Source organism: Bicyclus anynana, chromosome 16 (genome assembly GCF_947172395.1).
Source record: "Bicyclus anynana chromosome 16, ilBicAnyn1.1, whole genome shotgun sequence".
Taxonomy (NCBI): Eukaryota; Metazoa; Arthropoda; class Insecta; order Lepidoptera; family Nymphalidae; genus Bicyclus; species Bicyclus anynana.
The window spans coordinates 10,927,746-10,949,671 of record NC_069098.1 but is presented as its reverse complement, the minus strand read 5'-3'; the positions used below and the strand labels follow the sequence as shown (position 1 = coordinate 10,949,671).

Below are 21,926 nucleotides of genomic sequence, written 5' to 3'. Positions count from 1 at the left end.
GTCGGAAGTCATTGAGACAAAAGTTATAATATTTTTAAAATTAGTTCAAGGAACAATTCTTTTGTAATCATTAAAATTCAAATATGTAATTATTAATAATGTTACTATCATTTTACTGTTACTCTTTTCACGTGAAAAAGTTCTCATCAATGAGGACGAATCTCCTCTCAGAATGAGAGGGTTTCTGCTAATATTCCACCAGGTTGATCCAATGCGAATTGGCAGACTTCACACTTAGAGAATTAAAAAATTCTCAGGTATGCAGATTCTCACGATGTTTTTCCTTCACCGTTTGAGACACATGATATTTAATTTTTTAAAATGCACATAACTGGAGGTGCATTGAACCTACGCCCTCGGAATTAAAGGCAGTTTCTGATTATTATATAGGTTTTATATTTTCTTTATTTAGAAAATATAAAACCTATATAATAATCTACTATGTAACCTATATAATAATCTACTATGTAACTAAGTATATTCATACCTATAAAATAAAGATTATTATATAGGTATGAATATACTTAGTTATATAGCTAAATTAAGTAACATATTATCGTTACATATTTTATCGCTACTCTGGACCTATCAAAATGATTACGCAGTTTTAATACATGATTGAATGATACAACTCATTTGAACGGGTTGTGTCATTCAATCATCGATCAAAACTATCATTCGAGATGCATTTAAGCAATAATATTGAAAGATGGACCATTCTAATTTCCTATCGCACTGCGCTGTTGCTAATGATACATCGGGACTGATTTTCTAATGATCTAATGCTGGTAATGATTCAACTATGATTAAGCTGTAACTTGGAAGTGTATATTATTTTGTGCCTGCTATACAGTCTTTATAATCAATCATTTATTTACTGTCACTACAAGCGACATAATCATATATATACAAGAGAAGTGATAAAATAATGGTTTATTAATACTATTTTTTGATATTTATAAATGTGTGAAACAGGGTAGACGATTACTAGCTACGTCGCGCGGTGTCACCCGCGTGATTTTTGTTCCTGTATTAATACGGGGATAATATATAGCCTTTCTCGATAAATAGGCTATCTAACACTTAATGATTTTTTAAAATCGGATCAGTAGTTCCTGATATTAGCGCGTTCAAGCAAACAAACAAACTCTTCAGCTTTACAATTATTAGTATTGATGATTGCACAGTTTACATAAATGATTCAAAAATCATACAGTTACATCTACCTACCTGGTCTACCTGATGTTCAGTGAAAGCCATCACAATAACCTGAGGCAAAATGGTTGTTTTCCGCATTGGGCCGGCGTGGTGGACCAACCCCTACGTTACGCTAGAAATGATAATGTTTCTCTAGAAATTATAAATATAAGTATATAATTCGTTTATTAATAAATAGAACTGCGTTTGTAATCTGATAATATGTAACTTAAAACAATAAAAGAAATAACATATTAAGCGAACGCTTTGAGCGCGTTGAAGTCTTTTATATTGGAAAGTAAAACTTCAGTCTACGATTGTTTATAATTATTACAACCTATTTTTTGTAAGCCAAAACATCACCAACTCTGCCAAAGAGGTCCTTAGAGTAAAATAAACTGTGGCTGATCCTCAGATAAAAACGAAAGTGGCATTCACAGAAACAGTTCACAAGAATTAAAAGCTCGCTAGTTTTAGAAACTATTATTACACTTAATTAATTTAAAATAAACGCTTACACAACACTAATTTAGTTACATGAAACTGTCTCTTTTCTCTACTTTAATAATGTAATCACTTTGGCTCCGAACAACGGGCAAGTTCCCATCTTTGTTTATAAAGTAAAGGTGTGCGCATGTTACTCAATTTGTTTTTGATACTTCGCAAAACAATATTTACTTGTTTATTTTAGAATTTAAAAAATCGTGAGTGTTATTCATATTAATGTATTATGAAAACGACTTAAACTCACGTGATACTATGTCGGAGTATGCTCAATTAGTTTCGAACCTCTACGAGGCCCTAAGTCATGAGCTGGTTCTTGCAACGTGGCACGATCCAAACGACGTTGTATCATTTGAGTTTTAGACGTTTTCATAATAAATGAATATTAGTTGTATGTAAAAAAATATTTTGATTCGTTTAGTGAAAAATAAGTTGACTTAGTTTACTAGCGCTTTTGAAACGTTTGAGGCTCAACCACTGTATAGAAGGCAGCTGTAAATCTTCAGCGTTGTGACATGAGTTCGTTCTTTGGCGTCCTTTAAACATAAAGTTCAAATGTGAATAAAACGTGTTACACGCGAAAAGTTCGTCGTCGAGTGTAAATACCGGAATAGCGCGGCTGGTGAGAAGAACCGGCAATACACCTGACAGTTGTTCTTTTAAAATACCTTTATTTAATGAAAATATTTATTATGACTTTAGGTCTGTTTATTTTAAGAATATTACCTACTAATAGTCTGCTGCGACTTAGTGCTCTTGGACAACACTTTCTAACATATGCAATATTATTTATTTTAAATAAAATAATCGACTTTTTACAACATTTCTGCACTTAATCAGACAATTACCTAATTATTGTTTCTAAGTTTAGATTTATATTCCTCAAATATGCTAATGTTATAATGCTGAAGAGTTTGTTTGTTTGTTTGCTTGAACGCGCTAATCTCGGGAACTACTGGTCCGATTTGAAAAAATATTTCAGTGCAAGATAGCCCATTTATCGAGGAAGGCTTTATATGATCTCCGTATTTCTACGGGGACAGGAATGAAATCGCGCGGCGTCCGCTAATATAGTTAGTTATTGGATATTATAAGGATGGTTGTAATATTTTTTAAAGGCCACTTTTACATTAAATAGTTCAATAGCTTCAAATTCGTTTCATAAAAAACCAGTAATTGACTTTTGGCTATAAGTATAGTGGTACAAAGAAGATTTGAAAGTGTATTGTACAATTCACCATTTAAAGCTCAAGGACCAAGGAAAGGGGACAAGTACGAATCAAGAGCTTATTTAATTAAATACCCAATTATTACAATGTCAAATACGTCTATTTATGTGTATGTATGTACGTAAGACTTAATCAAAAAATAATTATTAGTTTATCATTGCAGTTTATATTATACAAATTTTTAACAGAATTAACATAATAATTGTCAAGATTATCGGATTGCAGTACAACATTTTAATCTTAAAATTTTCTGACATTACATTATAATCTAAAAATTAATTATGTTCTACAGCATTATAGTTTTAATTGTTTGTTACTTAATTGTAAATGTTATGTGGTTTTTTAGATGAATAAAATGTACAATGAGAAGATAACTCAGAGTAAACAAGTTGCTTTAATAGCTCCGCAGCTAATATCCGCAATGTCCTGAGTTCGAACCGTGAACTATTCGTATCCACTTTTATTGTAGTATATTCGATATTTAGCATAGGAAAGTGAATATGGGTTATGCCCAAAATATTTATAGTTGTAAAATAAATGAACTTACTTCGTTTTTTAACCGACGTTAAGAAACGAAGAAGAAACTATTCGATTACAAAGGTTTTGTATATAAAAATCAGTTTCTAAACAGTCTATAACATAACAGTTTGTAAACTTGTGTACCATAAGTGAATGTATGTTTCGGGTATTTCGAAGATTATAAGTAACAAATTTTTGTTTCTTTCTGTATAACGAACTTCGAAGATTATAAGGCCATGATTTGAGAAAAGTTCTATAAACTCAAAGTCTAGGTTGAGACATATACGTAGGCCCTTATACCAGTCGAATAGCGGGACCGTTTACGTGACGTAGATTGACTGATCGAAACGTATCCTTAAACTAGTTTGTGCTTGCATAATTCGTACTTGTTCAGTAATAAAATCGAGTGCAGTAAAAGTTTTTATCATCAACAGCAACTTTCTCACCGACCGAGAAGAAATTTGCAAAAATATTTAAACCACAAAACAATTTGCAAAATGTTTATCATTGTACGCCCGAAACTCCATGCGTGTTCCGTCTTTCGCTAATCCCGCGGGAATGAAGGACCTTTCTGGAATACAAAGTATCATATATTGTACTCCAAGGTCTAATTTTGTCTAGACCAGCAATCAAAATCTTTATAGGTTTAGCGCTGTGAAAAGGTGAGAAAGAAATGAATCGCCGCATCCAACTTTGTTGGACAGTGTTCGTGCAACTCTTGATGACAAAAGTCTTCGAACAGTACGTTTTACCAATACCTACCTATGGATCCGAGACCTGGTCAGAGTTACTCAGGGCAATAGAGGGAGCGATGGTCGGTGTATCTCTGCGTGATCGAATCATAAATTAGAAGATCAGCAAAAGAACTAAAGTCACCGACTTAATACAACGAGTCGTGACACTAAAGCCGCAATGGTTGAGGCATATAGTTCGCGCCATTAGACTTTTTGTTTACAAGATTTTCGAATGGACCCCGAACCGGAAAACGCAATGAAGGTTAACCCTCATCGATGACATTAAGGAAGATAGAAGAGAGAGCTGCTGGATAGGTACATAGGAATCGGGATTTGGTTTGGAAGCCCTTACACGAGACCTATGTCTTATGCATTGGATCTCCATCCATTGAAAATTATCCACATTTTATTTTGTTAATCCTATAGGATTAGGATCTACGTTATTAAACCGCAGGGCTAGTATTTAATTATACTTATTAGGGAGGAAATATGATGCAAATACACAATATGCTCATCCAATGCGCGGTGTGGTCTCGCATAAAAATTCAAAGTCATTACATTCACATTACCGAATTGCCATATAGGTATTTGGGGCGTTAGCCAATATTAGCCAATGTACTCTGTAATTTGGTGTTTTAGTATAATTTTATGACTTTTTAAAGTTATTATTGAATCCTTAGACCTCAACAGTTGTGGTTAAAAAAAGACCTTGGGTTTTTAATAGAATAGTTCTCAAACTGTGGAATTTTATGTTGGGTCAATTTTAAGATTATTTACATATTTGGAGTATATAATACTGTCAATATATTTATCTGTATGTGACAAAATTACTTATTTTGACAAATATTGATAAATATCATAATATTAAGTTTACATACAAATAAGAAAGATAATCGAAAATCTTTGTAAAATGTATCGGATTGCAATATAATCGTTAAATTTAGATAAATATTACAATGGAATATAAAGTAATATTTGTTTTTTTTTTCTGATTTTAAATAACTATGAACATGATTTAATATCACATTAAAGTTAGATGGACTGTATACATATACTAGGTATGGTCTTAAAGAGCTCTCTTATTTTTCCAAAATGAATTAAATATTTTTCAAGTTCCAGAAACCAACGATGTTGCAGGAATTCGTAAGAAATGCATATTTTCAAACAAATGCAGTAAACGGCGTAGGATTCTACTTATATGCAAATAACTTGAAAGTAACTCTGCCGTGGTCGTGGCCTATGGCACGTTCGCGAAATAAAGGTGCTATTTTTCTATTGAAACACTAGTGACCGTTCGCAACTTCTATTGCTATAATAGACTATTTTTTTCAAAAAACCATATGGCTTCAAGTCAAACTTAATCTACCTCAGGAAAATACATGAAAATTCAGATTTTCTTTTTTTTATCATTCTATGACATGCTCAACAGAGTAAATGGTGAGATATTTTTTCTGGTCTTTCTAGTCCCTCTTTTATTTTTCCCTTTTAATAGCTAACATACTTTTTGTATCTTTATTTATTTATTCATTTAAGTTACATCTCCATTATAATATTTAACACATGTCATAGATAAAATGCCTTAATTATTACAAATGGAACCCTGTGAGTATAAGTAAAACTTAACTCAACATAACATAAGATAAGTAGAGAGGCGGATTTATTGTTTTTCGGTCAAAACTTGGTTACAAGCAAGGTTTTAATGTTATGTAATGTGATGTGTAATGTTATGGATCAACAAAATTCAATTAGTGAATTAAAGACTTCTCTTAACGAGTGAAGGTTCATATTAAATCTAGAAATATACCCTCACAAAATAATTTATATATTTCAATCTCAGGTTTAACGTTCTTACGTCATAATTTATGTTTTACGTCTGTTTATGGCAACCCAGGACGTCCGCTCGGTGAAAGCGCGCAATCAAGTCTGTCGAACGCACCATAGCCCGTAAGTGCTTTTGGCCAACGAAACCTCTTCGCATCTCGGACTCTTCCCCGGTATAAAAGAACGTAACATAGTGATTCACAGACCCATTGCTTTACACGTACTCGACCACTAGAACACGGAATCAGGTAGGAACACAGAAATATTAGCATACAGTTTTAGTTTCTACGGTCATTGTAATAGAGAATAGTTTTGTATGTATCGTTTTAGTTGTAAGGTCAGGTGTATAAGTGATTAAGTGTTGTGAAGTGTTGTGATTGATGCCCAAGGGATTAAAAGGTTGTTTTCTTTTGACAGAAAGTGAAGCGGTTTACACAGTTTGCAGTCCAAGATGCGGTGGTTAACAATGGTAAATATTTACATAATTTTTCAATTTTTATGTTGACGGAATTGATAAGATAAGAAAACATTTAGCTTATTGACCTGTGAGACAGTTTGCTTGAATTTAACATATACGAGTACATTATATTTGAAATTTATTGAGTTACGAGTACATACCTACCTAAATAATAACTTTAGTTATTTTAATAATATTGTTAGTATATTCTTCATGTGCGCTGTACTGTAAAAATACGTTGATGATGATGATGACTGCTGAATTATGATGAAGATGATGACCTAATATTTATCAATAAGTTGCTTTGCAACGTTATCAACAATACAATGATGAAAACTTAACAAAGAGATAAGCTATTGGAAACTGCTGTAAGGAAATAGCCTTCAACGGATTGATGTTAATTAGACCTGGATTAAATTAATCGATGAGTCGATGATTACTCAAAGCATAATAAATACTTGGTTGGTCCATTAGCCTAGATTAGCCTAGCCATTTAGATATGACTTCTGCCTCCGATTCCGGAGAGTGTGGTTTAGATTTCCGCTCCGGGGCATGCACGTCCAACTTTTCTGTTGTGTACATTTTAGGAAATTAAATATCACGTGTCCCAAACGGTTAAGGAAAAACTTCGTGAGGAAACCTACACATATACGAGGAGCATACACGAGAATTTTCTTAATTCTCTGCGTGTGTGAAGTCTGCCAATCCGCATTGGGCCAGTGTGGTGGACTATTGGCCTAGCCGCTCTCATTCTGAGAGGAGACCCGAGCTCAACCGTAAGCCGAATAGGGGTTGATAATGAATGATGAATAGAATCAAACATTAAACACAACAACCCACACGGGTAGAGCCTTGATATGTGAGATGAAAGGCCCGAGTCTGTAGTGACATGGAGATTAATTAATATATTTTAATTTTTATATAATACTTTTATGGATTTGCATAATTATGAATATACGAAGTCAGAACGATCAGATAATATTTATTTCTTACTTAATACGAGCAATTTATAATGAATTTGAAAACAAGTTTTTTCCACCGCCAGCGGAATGGAACCCTTAAGGACTCCATACATCCTTCTCCTCCTAAGGGTCCACGTAATGGTCTTACTTTTATTTCCACCAAGTCAAGCTGAAAGGACTGAGCGAACAGAAAGAGTTGGAATAAGCTCAGTTCTTGTGAGCGAAGCAGATTCCTAGGTTCGTTTAACTCGCGAAGATAAAATCCATAGCAAAGTTTTTACAGTGAAACAGGTTATCGGGACTCACAAAGAGTTCTCTTGTCATCTTCTCATTGCAGTGCAAGCCAAAAAGCAAACCTCGTAGGGAGGTGGATATGCAAACTATTTAAAAGGAGAGAAAATTGTTTTTAAAGAGTACAATTTGTTCGTCCATTTAAAAACAATCATTTAGAGGTTGCTGCGTTTGCTATGGAAACGGGCTCAACTATTTTTTCAACTGTAAAATTGAATGTAGCAATAATGATTTTTCATAGACATAAATTAAATAGCATTAGTCCATTGAAATGTTACAATTTTTTAGGTCTTATCCTGCGTTTTTAAAAGAACGCAATTTTATTTTTTTGATGTGTAGGGTTCAGTTGAAAGCTAAAACCAAGTTTGTGGGGTCGCCACCTTTATCTTACAGCTAGACTTAAATAATAATAATAATAATAATAGCCCTTGAAGAAAAATTACCTGTGAAATGACCCAACGTGAATAACGCTTAGAAGGCTGTTACTATATCAGAAAATAACTCTGAACACTATGCTGTTATTTCTGAGCGGTACAGTGGCGAGTACGCGAGTAAATGGAATTTCTCAAGTACGGCTTTGTTATAGTGTTAAAGATGATTAAAAATAAATGTCGAAAATCCTAGTGCCGTACTAAAATGGTGGTGCCGGAAGTCAGAACAAACTTTTGATTGTCGACAATTGCAGAAGCAAAATTTATTAATTTGTTTATTAATTTATTACTGTACGGCATTTGTGCAATTCGTTTTGTACATATATACAGATACTTTACCCGAAACCCGTACATTTTTCCAGCGCAGGAGTCGAAATATAAGGGTCGCAAACCTTACTTTTCATTCGCAAACTCACCTGTACCGCTCAGAAATGACAGCATAGTGCTCAGAGTTATTTTATAATATAGTAACAGCCTTCTAAGCATTATTCAGTTGGATCATTTCACATGTAATTTTTGTTCAAGGGCTTGTAGTCTAAGCCGCAGCATCTTGAAAATGGGGTTGAAATGTTTTTAAAATAGCGTCCTCTAAAAAACGCAACCCCAAATGAATTTCAATAGAGTACATTTAGTGATAATTTTTCATAATCGCGGCAGTTTTTTTTATTTATATATAAATGAACATTATCATCATAGCTACTTACCAACTTACTTTCTATTTATTTCTAAATGAATACAAAACTAAATGTTACACAAGAATTAGAGAAATTCAAAACATTTACAAGTCGTCATATAAGTAAAACTGTTATATAACATTTTTCTGAATTATCACATTAAAAGTGTTAATTATCTAACTACTCGCTAAACGTGCCGATTCGAGTAATTAAGAATTATGTGTCGCGAATACCGAACAGGCTGTTCTTTATTCTCAAGTTATCTTAAGTAATATTATAAATGCGAATGTGAATTCGTTAGATTGTTTGTTTGTTACGCTTTCATGCCTTAACTAAACTAATCAATGAGCAAGATATTTTATACGTTGTGGAGGGTAGGTACGAGTACTATTTTTTTATTCTCTACAAGTTAGCCCTTGACTACAATCTCATCTGATGGTAAGTGATGATGCAATCTAAGATGGAAGCGGGCTACCTTGTTAAGAGTAAGATGAAATCGACTCTCCTTTCGGTTTCTACACGACATCGTACTAGAATGCTAAATCGCTTGGCGATACGTCTTTGTCGGTAGGGTGGTAACTAGCCACGGCCGAAGCCTCCCACCAGCCAGACCTGGACATATTAAGAAAATCTCAATCGGCCCAACCGGGGATCGAACCCCGGCGTCTTGTAAATCCACCACGCATACCACTGCGCCACGGAGGCCGTCGAAAAACTAAAAAGGGTATCATCAGCTCTCATCCAGATAAAAATTTCCGCGTGATAACCTTTAAAAGGTAATTCTTCATAAAATCTATTCTGATATCACAAAGTTTGTGGTATTAGGTGGTAATCTCTAGATCTACTGAACCGAATTTGAAAATTCTTTTACCATTATAAATCCACGTTATTGTATCTCCATATTTTCACAGGAACGGTAATTGTATAATGTAATTTGTGGCAGTCTATGATAACTTTGACCTTGCAATTTTATACGAAGAGCCATTCGATCAATGATTTTAATTATTATCAAAACTTTTTCTGTGATACGGGGCATTTTCTACTTATATTAATTTTGTGGTCCAGTAGGTATATTTCAGAGGTTCTTGAAAAATCCACGCACATGATACCCTGATTATTATTTTAGCTATATCATGTACTTATATGATACTGTGGCTATAGAAATTTCCCATATTTGTGCTGAAACATTTTTACCGTTTCTTGTAGGAAAGAAAACCTCAGTATTTTACAGCTCGATAGATGACTTGAACCTAGGAACTTGTGAATCTGAGCAGTGGCGTACACAGGGTTCTTAACTAGGGTAGGAACTGTCCGTACGAATAATACAAAATAGAAAACTCCTCCTCCTATACAGGCTCGTGATAAATTCTTAGGGTATGCAGTGCGTTTATGCATCTATGAAGTTCACGCCACTGAATCTGAAGCCATATAGGTCAACCATCCCGCGGTGTTCATTGAGGCAGCTAGACTGTAATTATTTTAAAAGTAGGTAAATGTGAAACTAAAATATTGATATTTAAAAACATACCAGAACGATAACGGTTTCTTGGCAAACGATCGAACTGTTCTTGTTGTGTTACCTAGATTTTGGTATGCACTACCTATCTAGCAGACTTGACCTCTTTTGAGTCGGGTTGTTCGTTTTATTCCGATCATAATTACAAATATTGTTTGTTTTGTTGACCTAGTGATACAAAAATGTTTCGCATAAAGAAGTTACGGAATTTATTTTTTATTGAGATAAATAGTTAAGCAAGTGCTTTACGTATTAGTTATTTTTTACTAACAGTAAATAATAAAGGTTTAAACGAAACGACGAAACAACGAAATTAAGAAACAAAATAATTACTTTACAAAACTAAAACATATTTATTTTTTTAACTAATGGCCAACTTGGCATAGGTACACTTTGCAAAGGTCTGACTTTATTTTTATAAGAGAGGGGAATTGGAACTTATATTAGACTAGCGGACGCCCGCGACTTCGCCTGCTTGAAAATCGATGTAAACTATTTCACACCCTTCTATTTATATTTTTGCAAGATTTTTAAAGTATAATAAATAGTTCACTAATCATTTTACATTTACAAATTTACCTTGAAAACTAAAGGATTTTCCATACAAACTTTCATCCCATTTTTTATCACCTTAGGGGTAGAATTTATCAAAACCCTTTCGTAAAGGGTAACTGCGTCATAACATCTACCTGCATTCCAAATTTCAGCCTGATCTGTCCAGTGGTTAGAGCTCATGACAGTCAGTCAGTCAGTCACCTTTGAGTTATACATATTTAGATTAGGCTTAGGTTGATGTTTCGCTCTGTAATGTTATAACCGGGACCAATAGCTCAACGTACTATTCGAGGCACAAGGATGAAACGCCATCAAATTAAAAAAGAAAGAAAATTCCAGAAAAATATTTCACCACAGGAATCGAATCCAGGATAGGAAAAATGCGGCAGTTAAGTTTCACAAATTGAATTTTATTATTTAATTTGTAAAATATTACCGCATATCGTGACTATACCCAATCTCGCTATAATTGCAATATAAATCAATTGTACATAGTTAAGATTAAGATATCAGCAATTAATTAACGTTTACGGATGATTAGACATCTGAAGAAAAATTGCCTGTCTACTATACACTTACAAGATTATATATCGATAGCTAAAGTTACAACACTACTTGGATGCCCAAAGCCCAATAATTTTTAAAAAAATATATAATAAAATGAATAATGAAATAAAAGTTAATTAATTAAAAATAATGATAATAATAATTGATGCATGGCCGATGTGGTAATATTGGCCATGATTTCGAAAACACAAGACAAGGTTTTCTTAACTTAAGTAAACTTGTTCTCTACTTTTTTAAACTTTCGAGGAATTAAAAGATAATATTATGGAAATATATCCCCTCATTGTCAATTTAAACGAATTTTTTTAACATAACTTGAATAAATAAACACACTCAATGCATATCTCTCAATAAATATCTTTGCCATTTTATGAAACTGTTGAAATCTTGAGAATTATTGTCTTGCGGAAAAAAAGGCTTAATATCTATTTTGCTCGTAAAAATTAAGCCAGTGCGTTTGTTTTTCCAGATATACATAAAACATATTAAGTGTGTATCTTACATAAAGCCTTCATTCCTTGATAGTTGCATAAAACAAGTGAAGCATAACATTATTCGTATAAAGTTACGAGACTGTCACATGATCTATTTAATATTTTGGCAAACGATATATCAGCAGAAGGTAATGTATCACAGTAACATAAAACGTCATCTAGGCAAAAATAAACTTACCATATGGTAAGGTGATGCAGGAATAACATTGCATGTATCAGAGTCGTTGCAAAACATTATTGAAAAACGTGTTAGAGAGAACACAAAGCCCGAATTTTTAGCGAAAGCTTTTAGAGCTTTTCATCATCATCATCATCATCATTGTCAGCCGATGGACGTCCACTGCTGGACATAGGCCTCTTGCATGGACTTCCAAACAAAACGGTCTCGAGCCGCCAGCATCCAGCGGCTCCCTGCAACCCGCTTGATGTCTTCGGTCCACCTAGTGGGGGGTCGACCAACACTGCGCTTTCCGGTGCGGGGTCGCCATTTATTTATATTTATTTATATTTATATTTATTTTTTATTTATATTTATTTATACTTATTTATATTTATTTATTTATATTTATTTTTATTTTAGAGCTTTTAGTTTTGGAAATGCACCTCTTCGATTTATTTCCAAAACCAACTCTCATTCTCAACTTTAACTCTGACATAAAATATTCTCCTTTCAAATGAGTAGAGTGAAGTTGATAGCAGACTGACTGCATTCGATTTCCACTTTTTGTTCTGGGGCGCCGTTTCAGACACTATCATGTAACTCCTATTAGAAGATATTCCAAGTGCTTTTAGAGTTGCATTTATAGGTGATCTGTATGTTTGTTTGCTCACAATGTCAATATGTAATCAGTACATATAAGTACAATTGAATTAGTATATGACTGTGATTTCGAAATAGCCGATATGATACAAATAAGTAGGTAAATGGTATATACATAAACATTTAATAAAGTTGTTTTCATCATCATTAGCAACCCATTTTCGGCTCACTGTTGAGCACGAGTCTCTTCTCAGAATAAGAGGGGTTAGACCAATAGTTTACCACGCTGGCCCAATGCGAATTGGTAGACTTCACACACGTGGAGAATTAAGAACATTTTCAGGTATGTAAGTTTTCTCACGATGTATTTCCTTCACCGTTTGAAGCACGTGACATTTTATTTTTAGAATTTCTTGAAATGCATATAATTAAAAAGTTGGAGGTGTATGCCCCAGACCGGATTCAAACCTATGCCCTCCGAATCGAAGGCAGAGGTCATATCCACTGAGCTATCTCGGCTTGTAACTTTATAGCTCTTTTAAATTAGCCTGCTATCTCATCTTTTTTTTTATTCTTTACAAGTTAGCTCTTGATTACAATTTCACCTGATGGTAAGTGATGATACAGTCTAAGATGAAAGGGGGCTAACTTTTAGGAGGAGGATGAAAATTCACACCCCTTTCGATTTCTACACGACATCGTATCGGAACGCTAAATCGCTTGGCGGTACGTCTTTGCCGGTAGGGTTGTAGTAGGGTAGGGTAGCCTCCTACCAGCCAAAAATTCTAAAATTGAATTTTCGCGAAAATTTAGCCAAAGGCTAGGTTTTCAATAGATAAACTGCGACTGCTGTTCTTTAACTTAATCGAGAATAACATTCGTTCTAGTCTCTCCTATAGTACACATCTAGTAACCATCATAATTAACAATGTAATACTTTGCTATAGACGTCATGTTAATAGATAGACCATGAAAAGTCAAGTGTAATTGACCGACATCAAATATATAACATCTTACTCACGTTTTTAAAATCTATACCTCCAGTATTGCGTAACTGAGACGGATTTTTTTCATTGCTCACACTCGTAATTTGTGAGTGAAGCAACCTAATGATAATATGCAACTGTCAAACTTCAATCACTTATACTTATCATTACGTGGATAATTACTGATTACTACTGCACTTGGGAAACACTCGCATCATCATTATGTGAAACAAACTACTAGGAAATTGTTATTTACCGCTAATATTCATATTTCCTTTTGCTATATTAATTATCTTTCATATATTTATTAGTCTTTTAACTATTAATTTTAACAATGTTAATATAAATATAAAATACAAAATACAAAAGACTATTAAAATTAAAAAAAAAATCAACCCTCCCGCTGCGGGACATTTGAGTGCCCAAGCAACCAGTGGTCAAGGCTCCAGAGTGAGGAACCTCCTCACAATACGCTATATTAATATTATTAAGAGGTAAAGTATACCTATACTTTAAATAAGTATAGACTTTGTGAAGTTGTATGGGATATTTTCTAGTTCTAACAAGTTTTGAAGTATTTTTCAGGCTAAATTTATACCCGTATATATTCCAACGATAACCGAAACTATTCGTGGGAAAGCGCCCTTATAGTTTATTATAAATGTGAATGAGTTTGTTTGTAAAGTGGCGTGGCTGGTGGGAGGCTTCGGCCATGGCTAGTTACCACCCTATCGGTAAAGATGTACCGCCAAGTGATTAAGCGTTCCAGCACAGAAAACAAACGTTGATTCCGGTACGATGTCGTGCAAAAACAGACAGGGGTGTGGATTTTCATCTTCCTCCTAACAATTTAGCCCGCTTCCATCTCCACTTACCATCACGTGAGATTGCATTCAAGGGCTAACTAGAAATACAGATAACACAATATAAAGTTTCAATATTCAATTTTGTCAAAGTTTTCCCTCTTAAGATTGCATGTAGATGCATAAACTATTTCAACATAGAAAATGACAACACACAGTACAATTTCCTTATTGTGTAACCGGCAAAGATCAACGGGTAATCTTTTCGGCAGATGTTAGTTCTCGTAAGTAGCAAGTAGTAACTGACCTGGATTTGAAATACAACCATTTTTACCAGTCATGATGACTTTGATAGCACGTTGTTGAACGAGTCAATTGATGGGTGCTGTGATTATTGTTTCGGAATAGTGACTACTATTATTTTGTGTCTCTTTTTTATTACTTATCTACAATAACATTGTAGAGATTTGATTTTTTTTTTGCATTGAACTGGCTCCGAAACTACTTAATCGATTTGAAAATATAGGCTATAATTTATCCCCGTATTCCTAGGAAACTACATGGGTGAAGCCGCGTGGCGTTTGCTAGTGCTACTTAAGCATAGATTAAAGTTAAAGAGCAATATACTTAATAAACAAACCTCATTTTTATCATCAGTATTGTCAGCCTAATTAAATGAGCACTACATGGCCAGCATAGGATAGGAGATATGAAGTTTAGACCCACCACGCTGCTGCTGCAATGCGGGTTGGCGGGCTTAGAGTGATGTTTATTTCAATAACGACCACTATCGTTTGTTAATAATGAGTGATGACGGCTTAACGTACTCTCCGAGGTACCTTATAGAGGCTAAAAGTTCGCAAACCCTATGCTTGACCGTGGTGGTTTTGGAAGGTAGCAGTTCTTAAACCAGATACTTAACTGTCTAAGTATAGTACGTTTTTTTTAATTTACGGGATATCTTGGGAACGCATGTTTTGAGTCGCCACTCTCTTAGCTATTAAAATAGATTGATTATAATGATTCATTAAGAATAATATATTTAAAGATGCGTGAAGAAATAATAGCCAAGTCACAGAATCTAACTAACAATTTGACTAGGATTTACTAATATACGTTTTAAAGAGAGTTAGAGAGTGTTAGTCAAAGCTATGTGGAGTTAGGAGCTTGATTATATTGACCTGAGAACTTTCATCTTAGATCATCACTTAACATCAGATGAGATTCCAGTGCCATTAAATATTCTATTCTACTCATCAATTAAAAACCAGGGTCACATGTTTGACCGTCGGCATAATCAAGGCAATCTCTTTAGATCAAGTTAGGTCATAAGCAACTTATCGATCAAGATATTTGCTTAGTATAACTAGGCACTGTCAGTAAAACCTTGCGAAAGTGATGGTACTTTCGCAGCATTAAAATTGCATTTAAATACATTACTCATTATATCTGATCCACGAATGACACGTAGGTCATTACGCGAAGTTATAATTTTATTTTCAAAACATATTATATGTTTACATATTATATGTGACAAACAATCTATGATTACCAAAATAATAAGCGTGTTGCAACTAAAATTCCGAAAGTTTTATGAATTTATAAATATTATACTTATAACAGTTAGTTATAAGAATAGTAGTTTAATAAATTTAAAATTGGCATCATGGCTCTCATGGCTCTCATTTATGATTATGATGATTACCGTTATATAATCTATTAGCACAAATATATTTTACCATTTGTACAAGTATAGTAAAAATTCCATGATCTATATAAGTTCTCGAGAACATTTTAAGTAGGAGACACTCGTACAGATATTAAAAAAAACAAAGCTACAAAACACATTAAATACAAATACAAAACCAACACGATCGAATCGCGTAAAAATCACTCAGCATCATTTAACAAGCTTTCGCTAAAATCCAAACAAATTATTACGATCTGTGCATGCAAAGATGAGCATTACGTGTTGGAGTAATGCGAGACGAAAGTGAGATTCTGCGGATTAAACTGACATATGAAAGAGAAAGTAAAATGTCCACCGGGATTGTAACATGGCGTCCAATCTATAGCTCCCGAGCCTTGCAATTGTTTAACTGTAATAGATTTCATGGAAAAAAAACTAAATCGAATGTAAAACTTGAAATAATGATAATAATATTAGGTGTTATATACATTGCTGGTGATGATACCCAAAAAGGTGTTATGTAGGAAAATTAATTTCAAAAAAATTTATTTCTTTAAATCACACTAATATTATAAAGGCGAAAGTTGGTGTGCAAGTATGTATGTTTGTTGTCCTCCTTTAGCTGCGGCTACTGAAGCGATTTGGCTGAAATTTAGAATGGAAATCGATTTTACTCTCTCTTAAACATAGGCTACTTTTCATCCCGGAAAAAACCTGGGTTCCCGCAGGATTTGCGAAATACTGAATTGCAGGCGGACGAAGTCGCGGGCGTCCGCTAGTAAATATTAAAAGGATTTTACTTAAATTCCAGAACGATTTAATTCATGGACAGAATAGCGAAAGAAATTCAGATCTTTCTTTTATAGGAGTGAAATTTTTGTCTTAAAATTAGATAAAAGTTGTTAGATAGTCTTTGAAATCATGCAACGACAATATTATTTGAAATTTGTACCAAATTAAGAAATAAAAACTTATTATGTTGGTTTAAATTATTGATAAATGAGTTCTGTAATTCAATTGTAAATAGTATTAATTACCATAAAACAAACGTGCATTTTCTCTCAGTATCTCAAGTGTGTAATATTATGGAACATTCATAATCACTCTTCCGTTTAGAATTAATTACTGTCAGTATGGTAAATACCAAATTGTCTGGTTATGTCATATTAAAATTATTTAAATTAGTAATTTTTAATTATGCATTTATCTTGTATCTATCGAAAGCAGGGGCGTGTCGTATTGCATAGTGCGGAAATAAGTGTTACGTAAAATTAAGATGAGGCTGTAATGTTTTTACGCCAGCGACGCGTAAATTGAACGTCTTGATAGTCTGGACTCAAACATTACTAATATATACTAGCTGTGACCGCGGCTTCCCCTACGTAGATCCCTTTTCAAGTAAGAAGAGAGAAGAAGTGAAAAGTATCCTCAGGTACTTCTTATCAGCTTTCAATTAGCTAATAAAAATTTTGTCAAAATCGGTTCTGACCTTTAAGACATTAAAGAGCCAGGCAAAAATTTTAACATTGTTTTTTTTCAATAAATACTAAAAGATAAATTAAAACACAGTGTAAAGTACTGCCATGTTCATTAGTCATTGTCGTATTCTACCCCCCTACGTAGATCGCTTTTCTGTATGAACAGCGGAGTAAAAAGTATCCTTAGGTACTTCTTATCAGCTTTCAATTAGCTAATAAAAGTTTTGTGAAAATCGGTTCTGACCTTTTAGATATTAAACAGCCGGGCAAAAATTTCAAAATTGTTTTTTTTTTTCGATAAATACTAAAAGATAAATTAAACACAGTGTAAAGTACTGTCATGTTCATTAGTCATTGTCGTTGACGTAGAATATCAAGTTTATTAGACAATCGAAACACATTAGATTTTTTTATTTGTAAAACGTAATAGTTAAAAAACTACAGTTTTTAAATTTTAAATAATAGTGGTAATTAATATTTCTATGTTTATGTTATTTCAGATCCTGTTCTGCGCAATGCTTTCAACCACACTAGGGATTCCCGATCCAAAAAAGTACAAGCAAGATTCAATACAAAAAGATAAAAAACCGGATGCTTTAACAAGCGAAGAAAGAAATTTTCTTAGAGAAGTTGAAGAAAAATTTGGAGTAAAATCAGAAGTTCCTCTCGACAGTAAAAATGAGAAAGAAGAGAAACCAGTAGAAAAAAATAACACAGACAGCGCCTCTACTGACAAAAAAGCATTTCCAGCTGTTATAGCAATAGAAATTGTGAATGATACTGACTCACAATCCAAAGGCAAGAGAACCATTGATGCAAATCTTGGATACGGTTATAGAACTGACAATGGTTATTCTTACTCATACTTTGGTAAATCAAACCAAGACAAAGGTAAATTTGTAATCTATCCTTATTCACAAGAAGATCCTCCCAAGTACAATATTCCCGAAAATAAATACGCGACCACAGCCGATGGGAAATATTCTACTAATGTTGAAATACAACCCTCGCAAGCCTATGAATTAGTACCCATAAAGGAAGAACAACCTTCTTATGAGTACAAGAAGCCTGCTATTGAATTTAAAACCCCATCAAGTGGTTACTCCGGTGGAAGAACAGCACAGACATTGTATACGACATACAATGGTCAAGAATTGTCTAGCTTAAGTGGACAGTTCCCCACGGTGATGCCTAATTACTTTGTAAACCCATCTCAGCTTCTTCAAAATCCTCATTACCAGAGTGCTGGACTAACACAAGATCATCTTCGCCCTCATAGTTCAAATTTAAATCAAAATCAGAGAATAGTCCCCGTTTTAGTACTGCGTGTACCCAGTTCCTATCTGAAAAATCCTAGTTCAGAATTGTATGCTAATTTGCCTAGAAATTATCCGTTATCACAACATTTAAACACTGTTAATCTGCAAAGTTTGGTGAACCAGTATTTTAAGAAGAACGGGTATACATTTGCACCGAATGTAATGTCTTATCAGAGCCCAGCAACTATATCTGGAGCTCCGCAGCACCATTACTCACAACCTTATGTCAAACCTATTTACACTCAGGCAGATTACTCCGGTGTGCAATACTCTGCAGTAAAACCCGTTATGGCAAGGTATCCATCGACTTATACACAACAAAAATATTTAGTGCCACAATCTCAAGTTCAATATCAAAACCCTCCACAACAGCAATATGAATATCAATACCAATACGTACCACAAACGCAGGTAAAAATGCAAACGTATTACATTCAACCAAATTATCAGGAAACGTCACAAGAAGCATCAGTATCTGATGGATACCAAGACCAGCAATCTGTTGTTCAACAACAATCTAATGATGAAAGTGTATCGAATGACGAGTATAGAACACAATATACAAATAATCAAGAGGCTAAAGAAGCAGTGGAATATGAAACTCAAAATGTTCCACAGCCGACAGAACAACCAGAACAACCTCAATACGTGTCAGCGAATCCAGAGTCAGCTAATTACGCTGTAAGTAATGAAAATCAAGAATATTCGAACGAACAAGTGTCAGCTGAATATCCTTCAGTAGCGATTCCCTCCTACACTTCATCGTCACAATATTATTCTCAACAATCTGATCAAAAGAATAGTATATCAGTATATCCATCTAAGTTAATACACACAGAACAATATCAAGAACCAGAGGCACCTGCGGTTTCAGCTCAAGATTATTCCTACTCAAGTCAGGAAACTGAAAATTCTGGCAAATCGCTCGTGCTTTCAGAGAACTATCCCAGCAAAGACCATACAATTGCTACTGTTTTACCTTACACATATAAAACAGCCAGGAGGCCTACACAAACCAGTGTCCAAGCAGTTAGCTATGTAACTCCAATGCCAAATACTAAATACCAGTCGCAGTACAAGATTATGGTACCACAGACCGTGTTTAGGAATGCCAATAGCGAAAAGGTATCTTACGTTAACTCTCATTCTATACCTATGCACTACACGCAAATTGGAAACTATCCTGATTCTAGCTCCGAAAACGAATACACTGCTGGAAGTCAATACGTGTCTTCGGTGGTAAGCAAACCTTTTACTAGGAATACACAAACTCAATCCAAAAGAATGGCTAAACCGGAAAGAAAGCCAGAAGGATCTTCAAGGACTAGCTCTAAGAAAACAAGTCAAAGGGGAGACGTGAAACATTCACAGTAACTAAATTTCGTAATGAATTTGAAGTTCTGTTTTGAATTCCTTGTTAATAGCATATGTGTGAAATGCACGCAATAATATTATCAATAAGTAGACAAGATTGCTGAAGTCCTACCTATAATATGGCCGAGGTACGATTAACCCCGTGGATTTACTTTGGGAAACTTCAACCTTCTATAATGATAACATTATAGTGTATGTATTGTAGACCTAATTTTGACTTTGAAAAATATGTGGTAATAGTAAAGCTGTTTGAGACAGAGCTTGTCCATAGAAATGTTTTGTAACTGCAGTCAGGCAGCTACTGGTATGCTATGTTCCTGGTTTGAGGGTGTCGCTGTAATTATAGGCACATGGCAGTATTTTACTTTTATATGGTGATTTGTCACTTCTTCTTCCACTGTCATGGTAACAGCTGGAGAGCTAGCCAACATTTTTGGGTATGTCAACCCCTATATCTGCAAGGTGAAGATTTTTTTTTAAATATAAAAGAATACAAAACATATACTTGAGGAAGGAATTGAGTTAGAAGAGAGTTGATTCCCAGCTCAATTTCCAGTTCTGTGTTAGGGTAGCGAAGAAGAGGTACAAGACAAATTTTCAGCTTGCCTCAAAAATCTACCCAAAAATGACGATCATCTATCGGACCTTAGGCCAATCAGAATATTCAAAGAAAAATTTGATTTCAAAAGATGTATAATTTGTTGTTTTATCGTTTGCGCTTTAAGCGGTTCTAATTATTTTGTGACTGCATGTGTATTGTTTATTTATATTTAGCATAAAGTGTATTTCTGTTTAAGGATGTAGAATGAAATAACGTAGATGAAATTGTGAAGATTATCGTATTCGATACGGATCAGTGAAGTGAATATGTTTAGTTGTAAAACGAATCACAAATATTCAAAAATGTTTCGAATTCTTTAAAAATGCAGTATGATTTTAATCATTACTATTATTCAATATAATTAACTACCATATTCAAACTATTTTGAGGTTTTGAAGTGTTATTTTAAACTTGGTTGCTAAAACTACTGTAGTATTACTATTTATATGAGTCGAATACTAGATTAAGCCTTGTACTATTGTGTTGTGTGTTTAAGCTATAGAAGCATGCATCTAGGAGGCCCCAGACGAGTGTGTATGTCTACTTTTATTCATGGAGTCCAGTTTAATTAAAGACACATCAGGTTAAGTGTTTTTCATCCTATATTGTTGTATTATTTTCGTTATACATCAGCTGAGAGGGCTGTTTTATGTGCAATATTTTTAACTAGTTAAGAAAAAGAGAAATATTGTTAGGTAGTTGCTGTAATTGTTACCTTTATATAAGAGATTATTAAGTGAAAAATGTTGTTTGGAATAAAAGAATAAAAGAAAATCGTGTTTGTTTTAGTTCATCCATGCGAAATAATTGGGAGAAATAATAATGTCTTGAATCAGGGTAATAAATCACAGATAAAAACTAAGTAATGAGCTCTTCACTTTTCATTATGTTATACCGGTCTGTTGGTAATTTGTCACATATGTCATGATTAACTTCTTTACGTTTACATCGGGGTTCGAATCCC

The 21,926-nt window shown here is 33.9% G+C and overlaps 1 protein-coding gene across 1 annotated transcript; it reads left to right on the top strand.

Moving 5' to 3' along the window:
- The first annotated feature begins 6,144 nt into the window (after nucleotides 1–6,144).
- On the top strand, nucleotides 6,145–21,738 carry LOC112054989 (uncharacterized). The gene is made up of 3 exons (XM_052886224.1): nucleotides 6,145–6,252; nucleotides 6,422–6,473; nucleotides 18,169–21,738. Exons 2-3 carry the CDS (start codon nucleotides 6,456–6,458, stop codon nucleotides 20,359–20,361), a joined length of 2,211 nt encoding a protein of 736 aa, XP_052742184.1. The 5' UTR covers nucleotides 6,145–6,252; nucleotides 6,422–6,455; the 3' UTR covers nucleotides 20,362–21,738.
- The last annotated feature ends 188 nt before the right edge of the window (nucleotides 21,739–21,926 follow it).